At 37.0% G+C, this 27,345-nt stretch overlaps 3 protein-coding genes across 8 annotated transcripts; 1 reads left to right on the top strand and 2 right to left on the bottom strand.

Annotated features, from left to right (window-relative positions):
• Positions 1 to 2,485: 2,485 nt before the first annotated feature.
• On the bottom strand, positions 2,486 to 10,298 carry LOC130430082 (GTPase IMAP family member 8-like). The gene is made up of 5 exons (XM_056759021.1): positions 9,353 to 10,298; positions 6,234 to 6,509; positions 5,045 to 5,605; positions 4,348 to 4,956; positions 2,486 to 4,000 (listed from the first exon to the last, which is right to left on the bottom strand). Exons 2-5 carry the CDS (start codon positions 6,490 to 6,492, stop codon positions 3,240 to 3,242), a joined length of 2,190 nt encoding a protein of 729 aa, XP_056614999.1. The 5' UTR covers positions 6,493 to 6,509; positions 9,353 to 10,298; the 3' UTR covers positions 2,486 to 3,239.
• Positions 10,299 to 11,146: 848 nt separating this feature from the next.
• Positions 11,147 to 14,724, bottom strand: LOC130429759 (uncharacterized). Of its 6 annotated transcripts, none has more exons than XR_008907680.1 (5): positions 14,636 to 14,724; positions 14,162 to 14,500; positions 13,766 to 14,053; positions 13,132 to 13,296; positions 11,147 to 12,484 (listed from the first exon to the last, which is right to left on the bottom strand). XR_008907680.1 is itself a non-coding variant. In XM_056758513.1 (5 exons), exons 1-4 carry the CDS (start codon positions 14,685 to 14,687, stop codon positions 13,184 to 13,186), a joined length of 792 nt encoding a protein of 263 aa, XP_056614491.1. In that variant the 5' UTR covers positions 14,688 to 14,724; the 3' UTR covers positions 11,147 to 12,484; positions 13,161 to 13,183. The 6 variants fall into 6 exon arrangements, 4 of the variants coding, with proteins under 4 accessions (XP_056614491.1, XP_056614490.1, XP_056614492.1 ...); XM_056758513.1 differs by having other exon boundaries at positions 13,161 to 13,296; XM_056758512.1 differs by having other exon boundaries at positions 13,188 to 13,296.
• A 1,053-nt stretch (positions 14,725 to 15,777) lies between these two features.
• LOC130429757 (uncharacterized) lies at positions 15,778 to 25,840 on the top strand. The gene is made up of 8 exons (XM_056758504.1): positions 15,778 to 15,936; positions 19,227 to 19,553; positions 20,747 to 21,094; positions 21,185 to 21,502; positions 22,612 to 22,734; positions 23,037 to 23,330; positions 23,548 to 23,856; positions 24,214 to 25,840. The coding sequence occupies exons 1-8, from the start codon at positions 15,891 to 15,893 to the stop codon at positions 24,270 to 24,272; spliced, it is 1,824 nt and encodes a 607-aa protein (XP_056614482.1). The 5' UTR covers positions 15,778 to 15,890; the 3' UTR covers positions 24,273 to 25,840.
• Positions 25,841 to 27,345: the final 1,505 nt, after the last annotated feature.

Here is a 27,345-nt window from a genome sequence, read left to right as displayed (position 1 = left end):
CTGAAATACAGACAGATGATTTGATATGGTTGAATGATGCCACTGTGACAGAAAAGCCCAGATCATCTCAACAAATGATGATGTTCTTGATGGGAGATTCTGAGACCGACTGCAATTAAATTATCAGACCGGATCTCTCACCATCACAAACGTCACAATTAAACACTCGTCACTTCATGAGATCAGCGAAAGCATATGTACATCATTTCAATATAATTTTTTGTTTTACAGAGATCATAAGATAAACCTAATAAATGTATTTGTTTGATGCTGTAGCAGATGCGTCATGTAGTAGTGAATGAGGGAAAACCTATATTTGCAAGGCCGGCATTGCGACACAAACATTTAATCAACTTCTTTGGCATTTTGAAGCTGAATGAACTTTAACAGCTCAACTAAACAAGACACGCCAGATCAAATCAACACATGATGAGAGATTCAAAGACGAATTGAATTTACACCATCAGACTGGAGAAATGACCATCATAGACACAACTAATAAACACTCTGGGTTCATCATCTACAGATCAACAGTAACAGACACACTGTAATACATCTTAAGTTTTTCTTTGTTTCATGATTTATGTTTTAGTCAACACAATTTATGTTTTACGTTTAAGGTATTTTAATGGAAGGATGCATTTGATTCCAACTTCATGAAACCTTTTTCTTGGGTACATCTTCACAATCAACATCACTTTTCAACAAGCTGCAGTGACATGCCGTTTTTCTGAACGTTTTAAGACATGATGGCATCTGTTCTTTTTTCTTTTGATTTCATCTGTAGGCTACTTTCTTCCCAATTATACAGCACCAGTGGAGATGAAGGATCTTTCACATCCAACAGCAACTACCTCGAGTCAACTATGCCACTATTAGATACATCAAAGTCAAATACAGTAAAAAAATGTGAAGCATCAAATCATTTTTGTACAAAATGAATTGTAGCTGTTTGAGCTCTGATCTTTATTTTTCATGTCTATCTAACTGTTAACCTGTGTACAGCTTTCTGTAGTCTGTGTATATGTTTTATTTTACTGTATTCTTTAATATTATACTGATAATGGAAGCCAAAGTAGTTGTAAATGTAATGTTCATCGATACAAATTAATAATTAGTTTGGATGATTTTATAACTCACTTTCTTGTCAATTTTCAAATGTATTTTAGGCTCCTTTCATTTTTGTAGAATGACGTCTGTTTACAGTTTCAGGTATTTATTTTTGTAGGCGAATACCAGCAGTGAACACTAGATGGCATCTTACAAATGCTTTATGTACAGTACAGTGCCCATTAAAAGTAATACAATTTTGTTGTGGCTGCCTTATGATAAACTACACTTCAAGTTCATAAATGTGTTTTCTCACAGGTTATTTGTGTTGTAACTGAGCTAGAGCTACATGGAGAAACATAAATAATGTAACTGATGTTTATCTTCATCTCAATAACACTTTCGCTTTTGTCGGCTGCTGTTTCGCAACAGAAAGTAGGCTTACTTACCCTCAGGTTGTTTCAAATCTGTTTAAATGTCTTTGTTCTGTTAAACACAAGGAACGATATTTTTAAGAATGTTAGCAATTTTCAGTTCTGCAAAATCATTGACTATCCTAGTAGGAAATAAATATTGTATAATTGTTTTGTTCTCTTGAACACTAATAATAAAAATAGTTTGTGTACTTTTGAGGAATCACCTACACATTGAACAGTGACATTATAGTGGGTTATTGAGTTACTGACAAGCACTGGTGAGATCAAATATTTTACAGCTATTTGATTGTTGTTTTAGTCTTTGGTGGTTAGTTCTGAATTTGTTGAAGTAGAAACATATGTCCCAAATCTTAAAAATTGCACAATATATATTTTAGATATCAAGAAACGTTATTGCATGTGCTGCTCTTACTTTAAAGCAAATTCAAACCTCTATGACTTTCTTTCGCAGAATAGAAAATATAGTTTTAAAAATGTTGGTAACAGAACAGCACAGCCCCCCATTCACTTCTATTGGGAGGACATAAAACCAATGCAAGTGAATAGGAGGCTGTTAACAAGATTCTTCAAAATATCTTCTTTTGTGTTGTGTGTTTTTACTCCTTTTCATGCGTGTTAAACCCAGGAGTTCACAGGTTGTGAAGATTTACGGCGGGTGGGGGTCACTTCAGCATATATTCCTCAAAAAAACGATAGTTAGACATTGGTACACTTCAAATATAAGTATGTTTTAAAAAACAACTGTATCTGTTTTACATGGTGTGTTTAATGGTATATAATACGCTTTATAATACGTTGCTTGCTCAAAATGTGTGAATGGTCTAATGTGTAATGTAAATACAGTTCATCCTGACAGTTTAAATTAAAAACCACACTTCAGTACTTGTCATCATTGCAAAATAATATTTTTTTATTAATAATGACCGTAAACAAAAGCTTCTCCTGCTGCTGGTAGAGAGGCTAATTCAGTGGACGGTCCAGTGCATCATATTTGAGGAAACGACTTTTCTCGTCGTATTAGTTGGAGGACAGATTGAAATATGATGGTATCTAATAAAACATAGTTAAACTTTATTAAAATCTTTTTATCACACTCATTTTTTATTTCATTTCTGCTGTAGGGAGAAATTACAGTAAATACTCATAGACCAGTTATGACTAATGAATACAAGGATTGATGGACGAAATCAATAAAAGAAAAAATTACTGTAGAAAAATGATTTGTACTTCCCAAGACAGACCTCCCATTACATTCAATACTGTTGTGTTTATGCTAACAGAGACAACTAATCTACATAATAACTTGAGTAAATATGCATTTTATGATTGGTGAAGCAAAAGATAATTTGGATAATATCCACACATTGACATCTAGTTCACAGGATATCTTTATTGCATTGAGAGAAGGCACCCCTTCACTGTCCTCTCTCTCTCTCTCTCTCTCTCTCTCTCTCTCTCCATGTCTCTAACTCTCTCTCCATGTCTCTCTCTCCCTTTCTCTCCATCTCTCTCTCTATCTCTCTCTCTCCAATTTTGGCTCCAGTTGTGCCTAACGATGCCCTGTTCTGGTTTTCATTATTTACACAATATAACATATAAAATGTAATCAAAATTAATATTTTCCATTACTTTAATCACTCAGTTATACAACTGAAAAAACCCTTACCCTTTAATATTATTACCCGTGCATAATACAGTACTTGACATTCTGCCGCACCAGAAATGTTTTTGTTACCCTAAATCATGAATTAATTATGATAATGAACATCCCCCATCACTAGTTTTATCATTTTCAGTTTCTTCCTCCTTCATAATCTTAATTCTCTCTCTCTCTTCTTCTCTCTCTATGATCAATTCTTCAATTCTCTCTATCATTATCTTCATGAGCTGTTCTTGTTTTTCTCTCTCCATATCTCTGAACATATTAAATGAGAAGTAACTCCCTCCATTTGCTGTCACCATGTGGTCTATTTTCTCCAGTAGAACAGAAACTTGTGTGCGGTCTTCAGTCTCAAAATTATTAAACACATGATATCTGTTTCCACACTCTTCTACCAGGTTTCTCAAAGGAGATCCAGGTTTTCCCAAACACTCTTCAATGGTTTTATTCTTCAGATCATCTCCTCTGGTGAAAAGCAACATGATATACATTCTAGAGGTTTGACCAAACATCTCTTGAATGATCTTCACCAATATTGCCTCTTCTCTAGTTAAACGTCCCAGTGGAACCATCAAGAGGAACACATGAGGTCCAGGCAGAATCATGGAGAAACAGTTGATCAATTCTCTCTGAATCTCTTCATGACTCAGTTCAGTATGAAACAGTCCTGGAGTGTCGATCACACTGATGAATCTTTTGTTGAATTCAGCTGTTTCTTTCTGACACTTTATAGTAACTGACTCTGGAGACGTGTCAGAAATAAAAGCTTCTCTTCCTAAGATTGTGTTTCCTGTAGCACTCTTTCCAACTCCAGTCTTACCCAACAGCACAATCCGCACAGCATCTGTATTCTCTGTTAAATAGTTTGTACACAAATTGTGTCAGAAAAGAATGTATTGTAGGATGACCACACGTGCCATTTTTCCCGGACGCATCCTGGCCAGGATTTGGCTGTGTCATCCGCAGGGCGCATTTTTTTGGTATGTGGCTGTCTCATTTGAGTATTTTTTTTTAAGACGTAATCGTTTTAGTTTCATTCATACCTTGAAATGTAACGGTTGCTTGAAATAAACCTGAAATAATAAACCTCGATGACGTATGCGGTGCAGCTTTCAAAATCCTGACCAGGATGTGTCCGGGAAAAATGGCACATATTGTCATTATTGTCACAAGTGTGTTTGAGACATTTCTGCTTTTTACCTGGTGATTTGATATTCCTCTTCATCTCTTTAGATTTCATCAACTTTATCTGCTCATCTAAAAAATTCTGTGTAGTGAAAGAAGCTCCACTGTTATCTTCTACCATCTGCTCAATTCTCTCCAGTAAAGTGGACACTCGTGTGTTTGGATTAAAAAAATGAAACCGTTCTGCATAATGCTTAATAACAGACTCTGTGACTCCGTCTAGTTCTGCTGTTGTGTGTTCAGACTCCTGCATTATGAGAATCATGATGTGATTTTTGATTCTTGAGCTGAATATTCTGTGTATCGCCTCCATTTCAGCTTTGTGGTCATCAGTGAGCGGATGATGAGGAACGATGAGGAGAAACACGTGAACTCCAGGATGACAGAGAGACAGACAGCAGAGAGTTTGACGCATCAGCTCCTCAGCTGACACTGAAGTGTTGAAGAGAGCTGGAAGCTCTAGCAGGTTGATCAGACGTCCACATACCTCCATCTCTATCTTCATCACACAGTCTGATCTTCTGCTCCCCTCTTTCAACATCAGCTTTAAGATGGAGCTTTTCAATCTTCTGTCTCTTAAGCTTCTTTCACTTCCGCACACAACCACATTCAGCTTCACAACATCTGAAAGTGTTAGGAGAGGAAGAATATAATCAGCTTCAGTTTTTTTTTTTTGTTGTTCATTTGTATTACAAAACATGTTTAATCGTACCTCTTTCTTCTGGCTGCTTCATCATTGTGAGAGATTTTTCACAAATCAGATAACGTCTGCTGTTCATTTGTAAAATTGAGTCTAATGTCTCCTTAAGTTCATCAAGAGAGCTGTTTGCCTCCAGTCTGAAGTGTCTGTTCGAGCATTTGTCTATGTGTTGCTGAATGTTTTTATTGACAGTGTGATGAACTCTGTTTGAGTCGTGTGTTGTCATCACCAGTACGTGTTCATAAACACTGTCAGAGAAAGAATTGAGGATCGTCTCAACACGCTCTTGATCTTCTCTTGAACACTCATCGTCATGTTTAAAGATCAGCATGATGGCATGAGGTCCTGGATCAGACAGATACACACACTCTCTCAGTGTCTGTGTGATATGATGAGATGAGAGGTTGGGCTGGAGCAGATGAGGACAGTTGATGAGTGTCATGTGTTTTCCTCTGACTCTCTCACTGTGATAATCTACTGGAGGAAATTCACTCTCAAACACTGGTTTTCCTAACATGAAGTTTCCTACTCGATTGATCGTGGAAGGATCTTCACCCAGCAAAACAATCCTCTCTGCAATCAAGAATAAATCATTTCGTATTTAAAATCATTACGTCACACACACACAACACACTCAGCAGGCTTGACTTTATTTTGTCTTCATTAAGCAAAATTTGAACATACACTGCAGAAGATAATCATTACACATTTAACTCTCAGATGAAAACAGCAGGACGTATCCAGTGAAAACGACATGAAGTCTAATGCTACATCCAAACTAATGCGTTTTTGCATATTTTTAAAGTGCAAATAATGAGCGAAGGAATCGCATTTGCAGAATAAATTCTAAAGAGCTAACCGTTAATCCCACAATTCTAAGCAGCTGTGACCGTTGATGGTGTCTTTCTGGTTTTCTGGTCTTTTTTATTTACCATTGGTTACTAGGTAACCAACACCACTGTGATCCGCTCGAGATACTTGATGGAAACAAACCAATTTGGAATTCGATTTTCCTTCTGTTATTAGGAACTTTGCAAAGATCCGGATCTTGTTTGGATGGAAACCCGACTATTGTATGTGGCAGATATTCTTATAGTTTGCAGATTCTTTATTTTCTACAAAAATCTGCATTAAAGTCAAATACTGCTGAAAGAATAATAGACATTTGAACTTTAACATGAGGTGAAACTATTTGCTTTACTGGTTTTGTGTGTGTTCTCGAGCTGTTCCGCCAGCTGGTTTAGGCCCATCTTCTTTAGGATGTCTACCGTGATATTCACAGCTTTTTCTTCTGTAAAACGTTCCACCATCTTATCTACTGTATCTAAGACATCTGTCTTCTCCAGTTCAGAACGTGGAATACCAAAACCAGTGATCAGGAGCCACTGAAACCTTTTCAATTGATCTTTTAGTAGTTCATTCAGTGAGTCCGCGAGGAGATGTGAAACACGCGCCATCATCCAGGACCGACACACTTCTGCAGGTCAAGAAGAAAAATAATCTCAGTTAGTTACTGGAGATCAAATAATGTTTGCATTTTGAAATTATGCTGACATCAGATCAGTCATGAGACTGATAGAGAGACAGTGAGAGACAGAGAAGAGACTCTAGAAATGTTATCTCAGAGGAATCTCATCTAAACTGTTGTCATTTGAAACTGAAATCAAACTGAAAGCATTTGATTTTCACATCACAAATGCATGTGATTAGTGTTTTAAACAAGTGCTATCGAATCAACTAGCATCTAAGTGGCTGGTTTGCTTTCCAAATGCATTCCTTTTGATGCATAGTGAACCAATGAGGTATTTTTACACTGCAAGTGCAAAAACCTAAACACAATGACACAACAACAAAACTGACTGAATACATTCAACAAGTATGCCTCAGTTCGTGCATTGTGCAATATACTTTTCTGCAACAAAAACAATATAAAGTTTGTCGGACATTAGCTTTCTCTGTCGCACCTGTTTTTATACTGTTCTGCCTGACTAGAATTTAACGTTTTTGTACTTATTATAACTGTAAATGTAACATTCTGTGTAACTTATTAAGTACTCCAAATAGGAATGCATAGTCTGTATATAGCCTGTGTAAGCTTCTTTTAATTTTTCTTCTTATGTCTTCTGTGCTTCTCTGTGTATTGACAAATGCTTAATTTGTTTGTGTGTGTGGGTGTGTGCGTGTGCGTGTGTGTGTGTGTGTGTGTGTGAGTGTGAGTGTGTGTTCGCTACACAGTATAAACCTTTGTCAGTTCAACATACTATTCCTGTTTCACTTTGTTTTTTTCCAAGGCAGTCGGTTTGCAAGTGTAACCCCCATAAATGCCGCTTATGTAAAAGAAGGAAGCAATGCAAACTATTCGTTATCTAGAACCCTCAATATTACATCTGTATTGTAGAGTTCAACCAATCATGATTACGCAGTAGATTTAGAAGATCTGCCTAGCAACAATTGAGCATTTGAGAAAAGGAAGTTGCATTTGGTTGAAAAATGTTAAACTCTGCCTGTTTTTTAGAGGCGAAGGAGTGATTGATTTGAGACACGAGGTGAAAACAGATAGAGGAGAAGAAAACTCTAGTAAATCAAGCGAGATTTGCTGTTATTATTTTGAAGGTCTTTCAAAGTAAAAGTTACGTATTCGAGGATATTGCAGAAGTCATATAATTTTCTTTTGAGTACATTTTTAGATGCAAAGATGTTTATTGCATCTCGGTAAGTGATGATCTCCTTAATAACTATACGGAGGCCACGTGCAGTAAGCATGTGCTTCAATTTATATGTTATGGTTGTGTTATGTTATTAACAATATTGCAAAGGGTTTGATAATACATTTTATAGAATTTAATGTAATATGTAACACGTGATTAACAAGGAAGTGATGTGTCATTTTGTATTTTAAAAGTATCAGGTGGGGTGGTACATGTTTCGTTAAAAGATGTGCGTAATAACATTGTGGTCATATTCAAAGGGTGTTCACATGAGGCGGAAATAATTTGTTGTTTAAAGATGCAGGAATTGTAATTTTCCTTTCCTTTTCCTTCTCCTTTCCTTTTCCTTGAAAAAGTAAAGTAAGGGATTACTCATATGTTTTCTGTAATTTAATTACAGTTACTTTTGATGTAATTAAAAAATACTTTGTGAAATATATGTGTGTGCAATAGTGTAATTGACATAAAAAAGTCTTACTTTAAAATCTGTGCTTTAATGTATAATTCTCACATTTGTAATACTTTGGTCAGTTTATAATATTATTTATTTGAATGAATTAAATAAGCCGTTTCATGTCTATCCTTGAATCACTGAACTAATCAAGGTTGATGTAGGATATAGAAAGTAATTAGTAATGAGTAACTAAATACTTTTTGGACAGAGTAATTTGGACAGTAATCTAATTACACTATTGAATATGTAATGAGTAACTAGTAATTAATTACTTTTTTAGAGTAATTTAGCCAACACTGTTCATGACATACTAATGTATACTAAATTGAGAATAATATTATGTGCCTCTTTCAATGTAGGCCAGGTTTTTTGATCCCCCCTTGAATTCTCTTCCGGATTGAAGAAGGTGAGCCTCCGGTTGGTTGTTGTGAATTGTTGATGTCAACTCCTAACCTTCAATTGCTATGGTAGGACTGTGCATCACATGTTTTTGCAATCCGTGGATTATCTTTCCTTGCTGGAACATCTATTGATAGAGAGTTTTTTGGAATTCTTGAACTTGAAAATCCAATCTGAGCTCAGCAACGTGGACTTCCATGGACAATGGTTGATAATTAATCACCAAGAAATACACTTACACTGATAACATAACCACAATACACCTATATTCTCATCTGATTGTTGTTTAATTCATTGTTGAAGTCAATACAAGTTATAATTGTAAACACGTTTCCATTGTTGTCTCTGATTTTGGGCATCTACTGTGAATGGTTACTTGGGTGTTCTGAATTTCCTCATACACTGTAATTCAAACGAACCTAGTGTGTATTTACCCGCAGCAGGGTTACAGATGTTTTAAGGTAAGGTTAACTGATTTTACAATAGGCTTATATGTGAATGGCAAAGAGGTCAAAATGATTAAAGAATAAAAATCATGAGTTATTTTATTTATCTGAACAACACCAATGCCACGAAAACCATTAAGTATAGGTTATACTTTGTAAATACTGCTTTTAATATGAAGGTCTGACTACAATCTTACCGACCCTTCTCCATTTTTTACTTATCTGTATTAATAGTATTTACTGATGAACTGCGTTGCAATAATGCACGGTTTATAATATTCAAGTCATGCTATGATCTTATTTTATAACTTACCTTGAATAATGAGAATATTTCTTCTACACCTCTGTTAAGGGGAAGATCTAAGAAGTTTTTGAATCTTCGTTGTCTTGTTCTACTGAACAGGAAACAACAAACTAGTTGAAACTGGTTGAACATCATTTGTGTACTTCCTGGAACAAGTGAAAACACACTTGATCAACATTCACCCAAGAATGCCTACTGTCAGCTTTTCCCCAATTCAATTGTTTATATTGTTTAAGTGCTAAACACACCTTCTACCTATTTTTATCTGTCCTCAGGGCAGGCAAAGTTAACAATTCTTACACCCAGTAATAGAAGACTCCTAAGCATCTACAACTGGAGAAACTTTTGAAATCATCTCATCTATAGACAGTCTATCAAGACACTTCTGATTTCATCGTGAATCCCATGTCTCTCCCCACAAAAAACATGTGGGTTTGTCATGATCCTGCCACAAGACTAAGAAAAACATGACCATAAGAAGCAGAGTCATGACAAAGACGCGATTGAGAATTTTACTTTTGAACTTGCGCTGTATGAGAACTGGCTGTATGTGTGCTCACTTCGAAATGACAAATCAATAGAAAGTTTTAATGAGCAAGGGTTTTAAAACGCATAAAAAGAATAATCTTTCGTGATGATAAACAACAGCAATTAGCGTAAAAGAGATATGACTGCCTGCTCTGCCTATAGGTAGCGCTGGGCCAGAACATATGGTCAATGTTGAAGGATCTTGGTAAGATGGAGTGCCATGTGCTCCCTCCAGTCTCGTCTGACCTCCCCCCTCGTTTTCCCGTTAGCTTCCCCTCAGTGTTTGATTTCACCTCACCTGTCCTATCTAATTTTCCCTTGTTAGTGATCCCTTCCTATGCCCCTCGTAGTATCAGTAACGTTATTGTACTATTGTCTAGTACAGTCCTGGGCATTGTACGGCCCGCGGGCCGTGTTTAAAGAGTACAATTTGAAACGGCATTACGAGACGAAACATGCCAAGAAATAGAAAAACTTGACTGATGCCGAACGAGCGCGGACATCAACGGATTTACTAGCAAAGTTAGAAAAACAACAAGGCTGTTTTACAAAGCTGGATGCAGCCAGAGATGCAGCGAGCAGAACCAGCTTTGTGATAGCCCACAAAATCGCCCAGAACAGTAAGCCATTCTCGGAGGGGGAGTTTGTTAAAGAGTGCATGGTCGAGTCTGCAGCACTGCTATGCCCAGAGAAAAAAGAAACGTTTGAAAACATCCCTCTGTCCCGCCGCATCGTGACGAGAAGGGTGGAGGACATCGCAGAGAATCTGGAGTTTCAGCTGCAAAGTGAAGTGGGAAGCTTCAACTTTTTTTCTTTGACTTTGGATGAGAGCTGTGACGTCCGTGACACAATCCAGCTGCTCATATTTCTCCGGGGGATAATGGGCGACTTCAAGCTTACGGAGGAGCTGACAGCAATGCGCCCAATGAAAGGAACCACAACGGGGAGTGATCTGTTCACCAAGGTAAACGCAATCTATGGACAAACTGGGACTCGAATGGGACAGACTGGCAGCTGTCATTACGGATGGATGTCCGTATTTGACAGGGAAAAATGTTGGGCTTTTGAAAAGAATGCAAGGTAAAGTGAGTGATCTCAACGCAGAGCAGAAATTGGTGTTTATACACTGTATTATTCATCAGCAAGCGTTGTGCAAGCCAGTGATATAACTTAGCCATGTGGTTGATGTTGTTACTACAACAGTTAATTTCATCAGAGCGTGAGCATTAAATCACAGGCAGTTTGTTACAGGAGCAAGAATCGAACATGGTGATGTCAGGTACCACACAGTTGTCAGACGGCTCAGCCTGGGCAGAGTGCTAAAAGGTTTTGGGTTCTATGAAGTTTACCAAATCCAGGTACAGATCCTCTCTCACTGATGAACATCTGTCAGCTGTGCTTCGCATCTCCACCTGAGACATTCAACCTGACTTTGATGGACTTGTTAAAGCTCAACAGAGACTGGATTTTACAAACTGAATGAAAAAAAAAGAATTGAAGAAGACTAAACTTGGGAAATAAAATGTTTATTATGCATAATTGAGTTCGGAATTTTGGCCCGGCCCTCCAAAATATTTTCAGTTGCTCATTTGGCCCCCTGGGAAAAATAATTGCCCCCCCTGGTCTAGTAAGTCCATGGTCCCCATCTGATTACCTTATACCTTTTGTGTTCCTCTTCGCCCCATTACGGGCTTATTATTTAATAAAGAATCTTTTTGTTCGACTTTGACTGTCTGCGCTTGGGTTCTATCCGAGTTCCCTGACGGTCTTTTTGCACGTTTATGTAAGTTAGCCCATTGTGAAATACAAGTTTATGTCAAAAACACATGAAAACATCCGTTATGTCTTAAGTGAAAGTCAACAGTCTATATCATGTATCACTATATCAGATCAGTGAATTGAAGTGACTGTTGTTATTGTGGAATAACCCCCTGGTTTTGTTGTCCAGGGTCACAAATGTAAATGTACATGCAATTTAATAAAAAATAGACACAACTTTCATTAAAATTAGCATGCAAGGTCAGATCTTGAGAATTACAGTGAAATGTATACAGTCGTTCATGCACAGCATAACATTTCACTTTAAAAAGCAGTAAAAGCTCACTGTATTATCACTTTGATTTAAGGGAACAGTTTATCTGTCAAAAAGATTGCATTATTTCAATGTAAAGCCATTTTACGTAAAGTGAAACATAAGCTGGACAGGAGAAGAAAAAACACACAATGTTCACATCTCTTCTATACAAACAAGAATGCGACCACCAACAACTGCAATAGACACAGTCATGTCCACCAGCAGAACAAAACCACATTTATTTCCGCTTCTATAATGAAGCCACACCAGATTTCCCTTGAAATGAACGTTGTATGATTAAACATCATCGATTCAGTGCATCAGTGTACGAAAGTCATATGTATGAAATGAGACTAAAGACGATGTGTTATGTTAATAATCTGACATCAGCATGACTGTAAGAATATAAATCTAAAAGTTAATGCACTATTGTGTATTCGCTCTTCGTTTCCTGCAGATGCAGAAGATCAGAACTGTAGTCACAATCATCAGAGATCCAACTGCACAACAGATCACAACAATGTTAATGGAAGGCGGACCTGTAATGAATAATAACACACATTACTGATGTTATAACTATTTAAACTTCCTTGTTTGAAACTTTTTCAGGCACAACATTGGAAATCTGTCCCTTAGATAAGTCAAATAAAATGATAAAGTGAGTATTTTCACATGCCGCTTCTCATACGACTGCAAAAAATACACGCACATTAATTACAGAATATTGTTTTATTGCTGTTTTTACTGTCTTACAGATGAACTAAAAGCTTTTGAAAATAGTCTTTTTTTAAATCTCATTCTGCATTACAAGTTACTTGGGTGCTGACATATTTAGACAATTCATTAGTGATCTGATTGTAATGTCTTTGATATTTTTCTATGTTCCTCTCTTCTGCTACACTAAGTCTTTGCTGTAGTTTTTGCAGCAGGTTTGCCAGTAACTTTCTGTAGAAATAAATACTTAAATACTTTTCAATTAGTACTGTTCTCAATTACTTTGATCAAAATTAAAACGCTTTGACTTTTTGATTAGCACATCAACACCGCAAAAAATGACATTGACATTTAAAAATATTGAAAAATTCATAAATTTCAATACATGTACAAAACACAAAAGTGACCCAATATATTTAGTCTTGTTTTATGAAAGAAAAATATAAAATTGAATGCTTAAAACACCTTGTACCTTAAATCTACAGTAAGTTAGTGGCACACCTGCCGCGAAATTACAGCAAAGTTTACCGTGTAGATCTGATGTCATTTGCCAGAACAGCGATGGTAGCCACACCCACCACGGCTGAGAGGACCAGTCGAATCACAGCTTCAGTAAAATAACAACAGCACATACACTCTGAGGAAATAAATAACATGAAACAGAAGAGATGTTTTAAACTTTAATGTTTCATGGCCTTTCCTTGCCAGCCTTCTATGTGATGAGAAAAAAGCTGAAGCAGCGAAAGAAGAAGTGTGTATCATATACTTATGACGCACTTCATTACTTTCCTGTCACGCCAGAGTGGTTAACCACAGGACATTTTATAGCTCGTGTGATCGGTCTTACATATGCACGTTACAGGTTATTATCATTCTAACATGATGATGCGTCATTTACTCTTTACAACTAGTCCTATCTTAGCGGTTTAAGTTTGTTAAGATATATGTAAGAATGTGTCTGAAATCACAGAGACACGGTAGAAAGCAAGAACAAGAGCTTTGATTATATGATGATGTCCAACCATAAACCAGAGCTGCTGGTTGATGGTTGAAGCAGGTAATGAAAACAGAACAACTCAGAAATAAACAAAAAAAACGTGACTCGCCTGAACACGGCTGACAGACATCATTGATGTTGAGATGTTGAGTCTGGTTTGTGATGGGATTGTTGATGACACATCTGTATGTGTCTGTATCCTGATATTCCACCTCCAGAGGTAGAGAGAGTCTGATGTTGAGATCAGACACACTGATGCTGGAGTGTACATGACTTTCATTATACCAGGAGAGCGTTACGTGTCTCTCATTCATCACTGAACACAACAACACACATTTTGAGCTTGATGATGAGTTTTGTGGACAGTAACTGGAGATGTCAGGAATGGGGAGATGAGCTGGAAAACGTGCAAGCAAACAGAAATCAATATCATATATGATCAATGTTATAGAGATAGTTCTCAGAAAAATTAAAAAATTCCAGAAAACAGTGAATCTTTACTCACTATAGACAGTAACACTGAATGTGTATGAGGTCTTCTGTTTGCTGCTGATGGTCATTTGATAAAGTCCAGAGTGTTGAGTCGTGATGTTAGTGATGGTGAGAGATCCAGTCTGATCATCCACCTGCAGTCTGTCTCTGAACATCCCATCATGAACATCATCATATACTGAGACGCTCTTGACTGCTCTGTTGATTCTAATCACAAGAGTCTCTTGAGGTCCAAACAACCACAAAATCAGATGAGCGCTCTGTATATCAATATCATCAGTGTGTAGAGTAACAGAATGTCCCTCCATCACTGATTCTGACTTCACTTCATCTATATCACCACTAAGAACACCTACACAACACAAACAGATCAAATATGTTATATCCAATCAGCATATTCAAATATCTTAACTATCTTAAGATTTCTCTCAAAAGCATATTTCATCTAGGAATCTACCATACCCAATAAAAGATGTTTATCACTTACCCACCACACAGCAGCAGCAGCACACAGAGAAAAACAACAACAATGCATACATTGTCTTCAGCAGTTCGGGGGAACTGTGACAATTTAGTTTGAAAGACAGTGTGACAGGTCTGTGCTGCTGATGTGGCTCACTTCCTCTAGACTTAACCACTCGAAAACACCACCAGTATCCTTTCACGCCCTACCCTTAAAGGAATGGTAGTCATTGGTGTCCCAGAAATGTGCGCTTATATTTTTCCAAACATCTTTATGCTCAACCAAACGGAGAAATCTATACGGGTTTGGAACTACTTGAGAGCGCTTAATCATAATTTTTATTTTTGGGTGGACTACCCTTTTATAGACACTTCATCTGACCATCCCATATAAAGCAACCTGCCTATATTTATACACCACTTTTCATATGAATGGTTCTTCGAGCTGCTTCACCATATATATTTATACGAAATAGAAAAGTCATGTAAAACAAGTAAACTCATTAAATTAAAAGTTTTATTTAAAAAAATAGTGTAAACAATAGTGTAAACAATTGTAAAGAGACGAAGTGATATGAGGATTTCCAAGCACAGTTACACATATCCAAGGATACTGAGTGAGATTAACAACAACTCTAGAAAGCCAAAGCGAGCTGAAAAGTACCATGTTCCCCTTAGAACAAAGTAATATATTTTATAGTTTGTCACTAGATGTCGCTGTTGGGCTGTTACGCAGATCTCCAACCCCAATCAAACGCACCTAAACCAATGTTTTCAGGGACACTTATACTGTAGTTGCAGGAGATGGAGACCGCCTCTTTACTCTGTACCGCTTCTACGTGTAAAAGAAACGTAATTTTGCTATTTAATATCTCTCTCTGGATAATTCGCTGATCATTCATGCACACGTTTCACAAGCCTTGAGGGGCAGGGGCGTCGCTAGACCCTTTTGACCGGGGCAGGTGCCCAAATCTTCTGTGCCTCAGTATGGATTTTAAGTGTTAATAATCAGTATAATCACTTACATTCATAAGAGGGACTATACGCAACGTAACCTCATTCATACTTTAGCGCAGAAATGTCCGCACGCGGTCTTTGAGCATAAGCATCATCTGCAACTGCGCAGTGCGCATGCGTCACAAGCCTGACTGGTGACCTCCTCTTTTCGTTGGAATGTGTTTTGCCACAGATTTATAGTATGCTAACAGAAGTTCATCGTCTTGTAATCTTGGCATATCGTGAAAGATCAAAAACTGCGTAATTCAAACACCAACAGGAACATGACGACGATCGCTTTACTTTATATAAGCTCTTTATGTATCAACGGTGAGTTAATTTAACAACATATCACTTTCGCTTTCACTTTTGTAATATGATTTAAAACCATATAACATACTATTTATACTCTTATTATATTATATTTATACTGGTATCAAAAGCAGAATTGTGTCTTTAGGGGGTAACCTACACTGATATGTGTACGCGTACGCCCACGCTGACAAACGACAGGGTCTTCCTGGAGGTCTCCTTTAGGATTCTTGCCGTAGATGTCCTGAAATTATAGGACATTTATCCAGGGTGTCTCTGTAAGGGGGGTTTTGACTCTATGTTTCCAGTTACTTTTAGGCCGTTTATTATGCCTTGTTTTCGATATAAATGATGTCGAGTACGCATAACGCGCATTATACTTTTCACTCGCATGGTAATCGGCTCTGGGCTCGTTCTCGGGAATTTGGAAATTCCAAATTCTGGTGTCATGTTTGTGTTCAGGTGCTTTGTTGTCGGAAAGAATGGAGGACGCCATTCATGCTTTTGTGTGTCTTGGGAAAATGTTAATAGTTTTCAACCTTACATCATACTGTGTAGTCTTACTAGTCAACTTGCTGACTATTCTGGAATATTGGTTAAATACATGCTATTTTCACAGTGTATAAAACATGCAGTATGCTTCAAAAAGTTAACCATTTATGTAAATATGTAATTTAATGACAATGCAATTAAGCTGTTGGGACAAACTAATAAATCATATCTCTAACAGCAGAAATCCTTCTCCCATCCGCCATGTTGGTATCAAAATGATTTCCCTACTTCCCAGTGGGAAATGCGACTTCATAGGGCCTTTGTGTGCAATTTTTGTCTGTAAGGTTCAAACATACTTTTGTATAATAATGTTACTATAATTTATGAATAACTGCTATAGCATATTGACATACTTTTTCATGTAGGCAAATACACTCACCTAATGGATTATTAGAAACACCTGATCAATTTCTCATTAATGCAATTATGGTGGTGGTGTAATGGTGTGGGGGATGTTTTCTTGGCACACTTTAGGCCCCTTAGTGCCAATTGGGCATCGTTTTAATGCCACGGCCTACCTGAGCATTGTTTCTGACCATGTCCATCCCTTTATGACCACCATGTACCCATCCTCTGATGGCTACTTCCAGCAGGATAATGCACCATGTCACAAAGCTCAAATCATTTCAAATTGGTTTCTTGAACATGACAATGAGTTCACTGTACTAAAATGGCCCCCACAGTCACCAGATCTCAACCCAATAGAGCATCTTTGGGATGTGGTGGAACGGGAGCTTCGTGCATCGCACAAATCTCCATCAACTGCAAGATGCTATCCTATCAATATGGGCAAACATTTCTAAAGAATGCTTTCAGCACCTTGTTGAATCAATGCCACGTAGAATTAAGGCAGTTCTGAAGGCGAAAGGGGGTCAAACACAGTATTAGTATGGTGTTCCTAATAATCCTTTAGGTGAGTGTTTATGACTATTGTAAAAATATTATGAAAAATGATTATTTCTAACCAGAGGTCATGACCACTCCATAGAGATAAATAGACCAGTCTTACTTCCTATGATGGTAGCTTTGTATAATCATGCCATAGTTTCCTATGTACACTTAGTTAGAATAATATTTCAATAACCAGAGGTTTGAGACTTACCTTATTTAGATTGGTCAGACAACATATGTGCTGTTCTAAGCGGAAACATCAGCCCCTACGGTCTAAGTACACTTAAACTAATGCCAAGTAGTTAGCCGGAGCTCTAAAATCTCAGCTGGCGTGCCCCAATGCTCCACCTAATACAGGATTTTAGTCCGTCACTAACCTGAACGTAGATTTGCGGTAACAAAGGATATAGCGTGATCTACTAAAGTTTATAAATTCAGAAGAATACAGAATGAATTCAAACATAACCTATTATGAGCCAGGTAAGGCAAGCATAATTCAAATCCAACTCAAGATTTAATTCAATAATCAATAGCAATCAGTAATTCAATAGCAAATAATAGAAATTATAATAAATAAGGTAAAGAGAAATTCAGTATTGCATACCTGGCAAGAGACGACACACAGAAATTAGTGCGGGAGATCTGGCGACAGATTCCCTTATATTTTTGCCAACCATCCTTAAATACCAAACCAGACAAAGCATTATGGAAATTCTTTAGAATTAGGTATCTGGAGGTGATTGGGTCTTGTGGTCCCAGAGGTTGAACTTAATCTACGTACAGTAGGTGATTGGTGAAAGTTACCAAATGTGTGAGACATGTTCCAGCACTGAGGAACGATTGCTAAGTACTTGCAAAACATTGTTGTTACATTCTGTTGTTATGAAAGTGAGACCATTGAACTAGTTACACTGAGACCTTTTGGATGATACCAAACATGTGTACGTTTTGTGTGAATGTGTAGTGTTTTCTTGTAGCTTTTCGGTGTCCTGCGTTGAGTTGCATTTGTGCATTTGTGATTCACAGGTATGCGTCGTTTGAGATGTAGATTTTATCTCAGTAGGGAGTTTGCTGTTCTGGAGGAAGTCCGTTGTTTCTCAAAGGAAGGTGTCCTTTTGGTTCAGGACTCCCACTGTACTGCGAGATGTTTTCTGTCTTTTCTCGAGAAGATGATCTTTGATCAGGAGGGTGTGTGTTGTTTTTCAGGAAGGGACACCCTTTGTTTAGGTTCCCCACTGTGCTTAGAAAGGTCCTGTGTTTCCAAGGAGAAGAATAATGTCTTTGAAAGGGACATTTTGGCTCCGAACTTACATGATAAATTAAGCAGGCGCTAGATTAGACAGGCATGTTTAAATGCTTGTTGTATGAATAGCCTCTGAATACTGTGCACGCTCAAGTGAGAGCTCTCTGTCATTGGGTGTTGCTCAGTGACCTGGATGTTGTCGCCGGATGAAGGTTTAATGAAAATCCTTGTAAGGACAGGCAGCGATAGCAGCTCACTTTTGTGGTCTGTTGATGTTCTTACAGTTTAAAATATAAAGTATTTCACAATTATTAACAGAATACAACGAGTTATTTAAATATTTCTGCTTCAGACTGTATTAGAGTACTGTAATTTAATAATTTCTTTATTACGGTAAAACACTGAATTTGTTCCATTTTCACTGCGCCCCTTAAGTTTTTAATGTGCTCTTAAATTGTTAGGAGCACACGTGTTCCTTGGGAATAAAGTTAGCGTCGATCCATGATGTTACAAACTCAAAATGCCTATATGTACGTGACTGACCTATTTGATCTTGCTGATCTCAAGTGAATATCTGTACAGAATGCAAGAAGGTAATCTCTCACTTGTTTGTGTTCTTCAGTTGTGTTTGGTGCTGATCCAGATGAAGTGAAGACTCTGTCAGTGATGGAGGGAGATTCTGTTACTCTACACAATCATTTTGCAATACAGAATAAATCTGTGCTAGAGTGGGACTTCGGAATGGAAGGGTTTCTTGTAGCCAAAATCGATAGAGAAGCCAATGAAGTCTCATTAAATGATGATGTTGCCGATAGGAGATTCCTTGGCAGACTGCATATGGATGAAGAGACTGGAGATCTCACCATCATAAACATCACAACTAATCACACTGGAGAGTATAAACTAGAGATTACTGACCCAGGGAGGAACAAAAAGACATTCAGTCTCAGTGAGTATCTCAAGCTTTACTTTAATGATGATTATCTCATTTACATAATGTTTTTTATTGAATAGATTATTATTATTATACTGTTTTTATTTGATTGTTATTGTCAGAGGTAAATGTCCATTCAGTACAGTCACAGTTTGTCTTAGAGACAATTTAAAACCGTGTGTGGCATATCATTTAATTTTGGTGGTAAAGGAGTAAGCAGTGGGAATTTGTACTGGAGTGTAAATCACAGAAAGATTAAAAATGACAAAATATAAAAAGTACATTTCATATTAGCAAAAATTATTTAGCATTGTTACTGATATGAAGTTGCAGTATTGCCATGAATTCTATTCTATACAGTATGTATGCTATATATTTTATATAATTTCCATTTTGTGTGTTTTTTATTTGCTTGTAAAGCTGCTTAAAAAAATGCAAATTTGGGGGAAAAAGCTATATAAATGTATTTTATTTGAATTAATTTGATACGTAATATTATTTGAACTAGCATTTTCATGCAGGTAAGATTTAGGCCGCATTTACACGGCTTATATAAAGTGATCATATCCTGATTTTGTTTATTCCAATGTGGCAATTCCAATATCTGAGGAAACAATTGATAATTATGTTTTTTTTTTGTTAAAATTGTGTACCATTTTCTCACATGTCTATTAAAAAAGTGTATCCAATACAATAGTGTCACGATGTGACCGAGAGGGAGCCGAGTGCAGCTTAACATTTCAAGAAAAAGAATTTCAAGCAATACATATACTGTATGTAAGGCAACAAACACTTAATGAAGCGAGACACAAACAATACTGGACAAACTAACAGTAAACACACTTGGGGATATATGAACTAAACAACCAAGCAATCAAAAGACAGATGAAAGTCATTAAGCAATAAGTTTAGCAAAGATTTATGGGAAATGGAGTTCATGATGGAAGTGGAGCACAAGATTTTTGAGTTTCTAAACCCTCTCGGGGAAACTTCCTTTTAATGTAATTGTATAAGAATGAAAGGATCTAGAAACAAAGCTTCACTCGAGTCTGATTTAAATCCTGCATGTATTATTTCTCTGTCCATCTGCCAGTTCTTTATTCACCCCTGCCTCATGTTTCATCTGTTTACTCATCTAGGCCTGTTTTAAAATGTTCTGCAAGACTTTAAAAAAATAGTTTTAACCGTGTCTGGTTTGTATTCTTTAGATGTTTTTGGTGATCCTGGTGAAGTGAAGTCTGTGTCTGTGTCTGTGATGGAGGGAGATTATGTTACACTACATGTTGGCTATCCAGATATCAAGAACTATGATGTGATACGCTGGAGGTTTCAATACAAATTTCGTCTTGCTGAAATCGACAGAAAAACTGGAAGCCTCTCAAAACATGGTGATGTTCTTGACGGGAGATTCAGAGACAGACTGGAGGCGAATCATCTGTCTGGATCTCTCACCATCACTAAAATGAGAACTGATCTTTCTGGACTTTATGAAGTAGATGTCAACAGCAATAGTGGAGCACACACCATACATAAGTCATACACAGTTACTGTCAGTGGTGAGTACATCAAGTCCTTCAATGAACTTGAGTTTAGAGCAGGGTGATACGTTTAAAATGTCATGCTTTTATGTGTTTGTGTTGATTCAGGGGATGTGAAGATACTGTCAGTGATGGAGGGAGAACCTGTCACTCTACAGACTGATCTTACTCACATACAGACAGATGATCGGATACAGTGGATGTTTGTATTTGATGGCACTCTAATAGCTGAAATATATCAACCAAACTATATAAACAGTGCATACAATGGCACTGATGTGAGATTCAAAGACAGATTGAACCTGAATCATCAGACTGGAGATCTCACCATCAACAAAATCACCAAAAAACTCTCTGGACTTTATGAACTAAAGATCATCAGCAGAAGACTATACATTCACAGGAAAATCACTGTTAATGTCAGCGGTGAGTAACCCGTGTATTAATATAATGAAGATCTCATTCAGATCACAGCGCTGTCAACATTTCTACATCAAACGCTTCTGCACTAATATAAACAGTTAAATACAACATTTTTAAACTAAACTATTTTCACATAATGTCAACAATAAACAACAACCAGACTTTTTTTCATTACAATTGACCTCGTGTGAAATATTACTTACAACTACTTTTATTTTATATTACTTATAAATGTATTTTTTTTTCATAAAAACTAGATCAGTAATAGAACAAAACAATTTCACATCTCTGTCTTTAAGGGATTAGTTCACCATAAAATGAAAACTTAATGATAATTCTTTCACCCACTTACCTGTCCGTGTGTTTATTTAAGGAGGTTTTTTTTAGGAAAGTTTTCTAAGGTTCTTATCCATATAATGCACTGAAATGGGGCTTTTGGTTAAAATCCAAATTTCCGTGTCATCGCAGCTTCAAAAGGCTCTAAACATCACCAGCCGATGATTAAGGGTGTTGTGTAGTGAAATGATTGGTCCAAGAAAACCGTTATATGTCTTTGTGCAGGAAGATTGTTTAAAATGTTCAGTTCATGTGTCAGGGACGTTTAAATCGTATTAAATCTACATCACGCGTAACCTTTCAAACGTGATTGCGTAAAATGGAAGTCGTGGAGCATCCTGGAGGATCTCCGAGGCATAGCAAGCCGTATTGATGTTTGAAAAGTTTATCACTTACGAAAATAAAAAGCCTTATTCATCAGCTAGTGACGTGTAGAGCCTTTTGAAGCTGCAATGAAACTTGAAATTTGGACATTAACTAACAGCCCCCCGTTGAAGTGCATTATATGGACAAGAACCCTGGAAACCTTTCCTCAAAAGCCTCAACTTGTTTTCGACAGAAGAAATAAACACACAGACGCTTGTATGACTGGAGGCTGAGTGAACTATCATTACATTTTAAAGTCAGCTACTCCTTTAATTAATTTTTGTTATCTGTAATCATGATGCAGTTGACACCTGTCAGTGTAGAACAAAAGTTTGTTTCAGATCAGATCTCACAGTGTCTGTCATAGATCACATTCAGTATCGCTGATGTCTCTTTCCCTGTGATTACAGAGGCGACTCTGTCTTCACATGTTATAGCAGGTATATGTGTTGGTGTTCTGCTGGTTATCGCTGCTGCTGCTGCTGGTGGGATTTTCTGTCGTCACATGTACCCTAAAGCAAGAACACAGAAGGGTAAGAGTCATGTAGGCAGCTGATAGCATCAGAATCATCATCCTTATTCTTTTGCAGTAGTAATTGAACTTAAAGGCGTAAAAATGTTCATATTCAGGATTCAATGTTAAACCCTGCCATCAATAAAATGGGATCAATGAAACACAAATATTACAGACAGAATTGATCTTGTGTTCTTTGTATGTGTCTGACGCGTCCATTGTTTCATAACAGAAGACACTGATTATTTTTTTCACATGTTATAATAAAGTGTTCTGTTTTCTTTCATGTGTTTGTGTCTGTGACTGTTAAATGGATGTCAGTGATGGAGGGAGATACGGTCATTCTGCACACTGATGTTCATGTCAGACCAGATAATGTTGTGATGGAGTGGAGTATTGGATCTCTTATGACTCAAAAGATCGCTGAATACAAGAACTCAAATAAAAGGATGTATGGTGATGCTCTTGATGGGAGATTAAGAGGCAGACTGACACTGAGAGACACAGGATCTCTCACCATCAAAGACACCAGAACCACAGACTCAGGAGTTTATCGACTAAAAATCAAAGAGAGTAGAATACCCACAATCAAGAGATTCAGACTGACTGTCACAAGTGAGAAGCTCAATAATTTAATACAATTCTTACAGCATTTCATTTGTTCAAATAGAGTCAAGGATTATATAAGAATTTATCTTTCTTTTAGATTAACATTTTGAGAGAGAATCTGAGAGCTTAAGTTCTTGCAGAGAAGTTCATGTATGAGAATCTGAGATGGTGTTTATAGAAAAATATTTGACGGATGCTGTGTTTGTGTTTCTGTGTATTGCAGGTACACTTGAAATGAAATTTGTGAAGGAGGGAGAATCTGTTATGCTGGAGACTAAAACTGAGATACAAAACAAGAAACTCGAGTGGATTTTTGAAGATCAAGACACTCCCATAGCTCAAATCGATCCTGCCTGCAATGTTTACAGTACATCTGATGATGGTGTATTCAGAGACACACTGCAACTGAACCATGAGACTGGAGATCTGACCATCAACAACATGAGTGAGGAACACTTTGGGCTTTATAAATTACAGGTCATCGCCAATGATGACGAAATCTCCTACAGGAGATTCAACGTGTCTGTCGATGGTGAGAAACACAAATCTTACAATATAACAACATCTGCATAATATGAACCAGACATGGCAACAGTGGCTCATCCAATGGCTTGAGTTTGGGTCGGCACTATCTGTGACTATTCAAACAGATAGGTCACATTATGGGTTACACTGTGCCAATTTCACTCACATAAATCAATGACACACTTTAGTTTTAATACCAAATAGACTTTAGTTTATGAAACATTAACAAAAGATTTATAACTTGATCATGTCCATGGCAGATAATAGTAGAGGAGGCATTCTTCATTAAAAGATGATTGTTATTGATTCATACTCTCTAAGCGACTTGTCTTTTGTTTTTATCTGTCATCCGTGTTTCCAACAGATTCCAACAGAGTGACCGAAGAAGTACCTTTGACGAATGGAGATGTTCAGCAACAGTGACGTGCTTCCTCTAGCAGCTTTTACACACTGGATGGATATTTTGTACAGGTCATGTGAACAAGAATGGATAAAAGGATGAAATTTCCTGTAGCTCAGTGGTAAGAGAATTGTGTTAACAACGTGGTTCAATCCCAGGGGATTGGACATACTTAGAAACAAATGTATAGGATAATGCAATGTAAATGCAATGCAAAGTTGCTTTGGATAAAAGCGTCTGCCACATGCATAAATTTAAAGTGAAACCAGTCTTAAGAGGCAATTTTTCGAAATTGAGATTTATACATGATCTGAAGCTGAATAAAAAAGCTTTACATCAATATTTGATTTGTAAGGATAGCACAGTATTTGGCGTTTAAATATCTGGAATCTGAGCGTGCAAAAAAATCAAACCATTGAGAAAACGGCCTTTGTTGATCAGAGGCGTTGGAGCAGGCTATTGTTAATAAGAAACATGTTTGTTTTAACGCTCTCTATTGGCTAACTGCTGTAATGACATTGAGGAGAGAGGACAAATCCATTAGCTGAAATTCTAAGCTTTACCTTGGAAACCAAACTTGGGTGCAGTAGCGAGCAAAGGCAATTTTGATTCGGGATTTTGCCGCATCCACACACAAAGATAAAGTCTTGATATTTTTACGGTTGAAACATGAACTTCACTTAGTATCATATTGATTTTGACCCATACAATGTATTTCTGGCTATTGATGTGCTACTTAAGACTTGTTTGTGATCCAGGGTCACAAATGTTATACAACTGCATTGATAATGAAACTTCTTTATTTGCTTCCGAAAAATCACAAATTTGCGAATTGTATAGAACCTGATATAGGTTCTATATATAAACATCTACACTAAAGCACTGCCAGTGTAAAAGCACAATAGTTACATACTACATATACATTTACTTTATGCAAAGTGACTTGAAATAACACTAAGTGCAGTTTATAAAGTCATGTACTACAATTTAAGCTAAAGAAAGATGTTATCAAAGGGATTTTTTAGAATTTACAGAAAGAGATTGGTGTATAATATATATATAGAACATCTCTTAAATTAATAGTAAATGTGAATTGATAAGCATGAATTGCTTAAACTGTGTGATTATTACCCATAAGTCCTACTGTGTAGAGCTGATGGATGAGCCAACGTTTTACAGTTTACTGTTACATGTACATTTTTTGTATATAATTTTGTTGTAGTGCTGTCATGGTTATTCATGATCAGGAATGACCCACATATATGCATTATATAGCAGTGAACGTTGCGGTGTGCATTACACAATTGGCAACCATTTGTGTAAAAGACTGTTGCGTGTGCACATTTAAGGCAAGAAAACAATCATGTTTGGTCATCTAAACTGATTAGGAATGTAGTAATACACACTTGTGTAGTTTTGCATGTAATTAGATTTGTTGGTCAATAGTTAGATGTATAAGATGTGTTTTTCTCACTGTGATAATCTCTTGACTCAAGCTTTTGATCTGTGTATATTGGAACTTGAGTTGGTGGAAGAGATACTTACTTTATTTGTATCTTTTTTTATGCTGTCAATAAACAACTGTGATTCATTTTAAACTTTTTTTTGTTTATTTTCTGGTTCAATATTATATTTTAAGTTGATCTACAAACTTTTCAAAGTGACAACCTAAGCATTACTGTGATAACAAGCTCAACCGCTGGATGTCAATGTCCCATACAGGTTTCTTTAAATGAGGGATAACATGCTACGTCATGCATTCTGACTTCTTTACAGAGTTTATCGTGCTGGCTTCTCATGCATATTCCTTTTATTGAGCAATTCTCCAGAAAAGTACACCCACAGCAAGTCGAAAGGAAAAGCCCGACGAGCGACAGGAAGACCTTGCTTATCAAGATCGTCTGCGCTTCATCAAGATTGGCTGCGCTGTGGGCCTGCAGCTGCAGCTCGTTACTCTTGCAATAGTGAGAGAAGTTTAGGTGTGTTTGTTTGTTCACTGCATTTCAGTGATGGATGTTATATAAACGGTGGATATAACGCTGGATTTGGAGATCGTTTGAAACTGATAGATTGAGCGGTCCCAGTGCTAACAGATGCCGGATATGAACTGCAAGTAGTCAAACTAAGTCATATGTCTGTGTTTTGTTGACAATCGGTGCGTACTTGCATAATGTAAACAACACGAAGGGATAATGCGATGATGTATAGTGTGCTCGTGCTGTAGTTCCGTCCCCCTGCCCGCCTCCAGCAGCTAGTCTTTTTCCGGAAATAATCATACAACTATATGTCTTTTTAATAAATTTGATCAAACTAAATACTCTTGGAAGATACGATGTATGCCATACTACTCTATAGGTATTCAAGATTAATATGAGATTGGCAGAAATTGCGTCTCATCCCATCCCAAAAACGTAAATGTAGTTTAATTTAAAGAACTCGAAAACAGTGTCTGTTGAAGAAGTAGAATATGATATTGGTGTCTGTTGAAACAGAAATTTAGATAACAAATTATTTTTTAAACCCAAGTGAGCTGCACTGATCAGACGCATGCGCAAGCGCAGTGACACCCCTTCAGTCAGCACAACATGATGCCCAGGACGTGTCCGGGAAAATGGCACGTATGGTGGTCACCCTAACCAACAAGCCTTTATATTGTGTCAAGTATGTTGAATTAAAAGTTGAGCTGTTTCTGCGAGCCTGTTATTATGATAAGTGGAACTATATATATAAGTGTACATACACAACCCACAGGAATATGTGCTGATTCAATTACATCTTTTTTATTAGTTTCCAACCCACAGTGTCAGTGTTTGTCACATCAGTGTGAATCAGGATAAATACAACCAAACAATCATGTGGCATTGTTACTTTTAATGCTTCAACTCATAAAGTGACTATCATTCGTCTCCCCAGCAGAACAAAACATAATTTCTCTTCACACCTTCACAATGTAACACATCAGGTCCCATTAAGACTCGGAAATGAAGCCACTAGAGTGTCAAGTGCGGTCAGTGGACTCTTCACAAAAACAGGCTAACACATTTTAAGTTGTGATATGTTAAACAGTCCTAACATTCACATCTTCAAGACATTGTT

The sequence above is a fragment of the Triplophysa dalaica genome, chromosome 10, assembly GCF_015846415.1.
Source record: "Triplophysa dalaica isolate WHDGS20190420 chromosome 10, ASM1584641v1, whole genome shotgun sequence".
Lineage (NCBI taxonomy): Eukaryota > Metazoa > Chordata > Actinopteri > Cypriniformes > Nemacheilidae > Triplophysa > Triplophysa dalaica.
The sequence above is the reverse complement of the archived record's forward strand: the minus strand, read 5'-3'. Positions and strand labels throughout refer to the sequence as shown.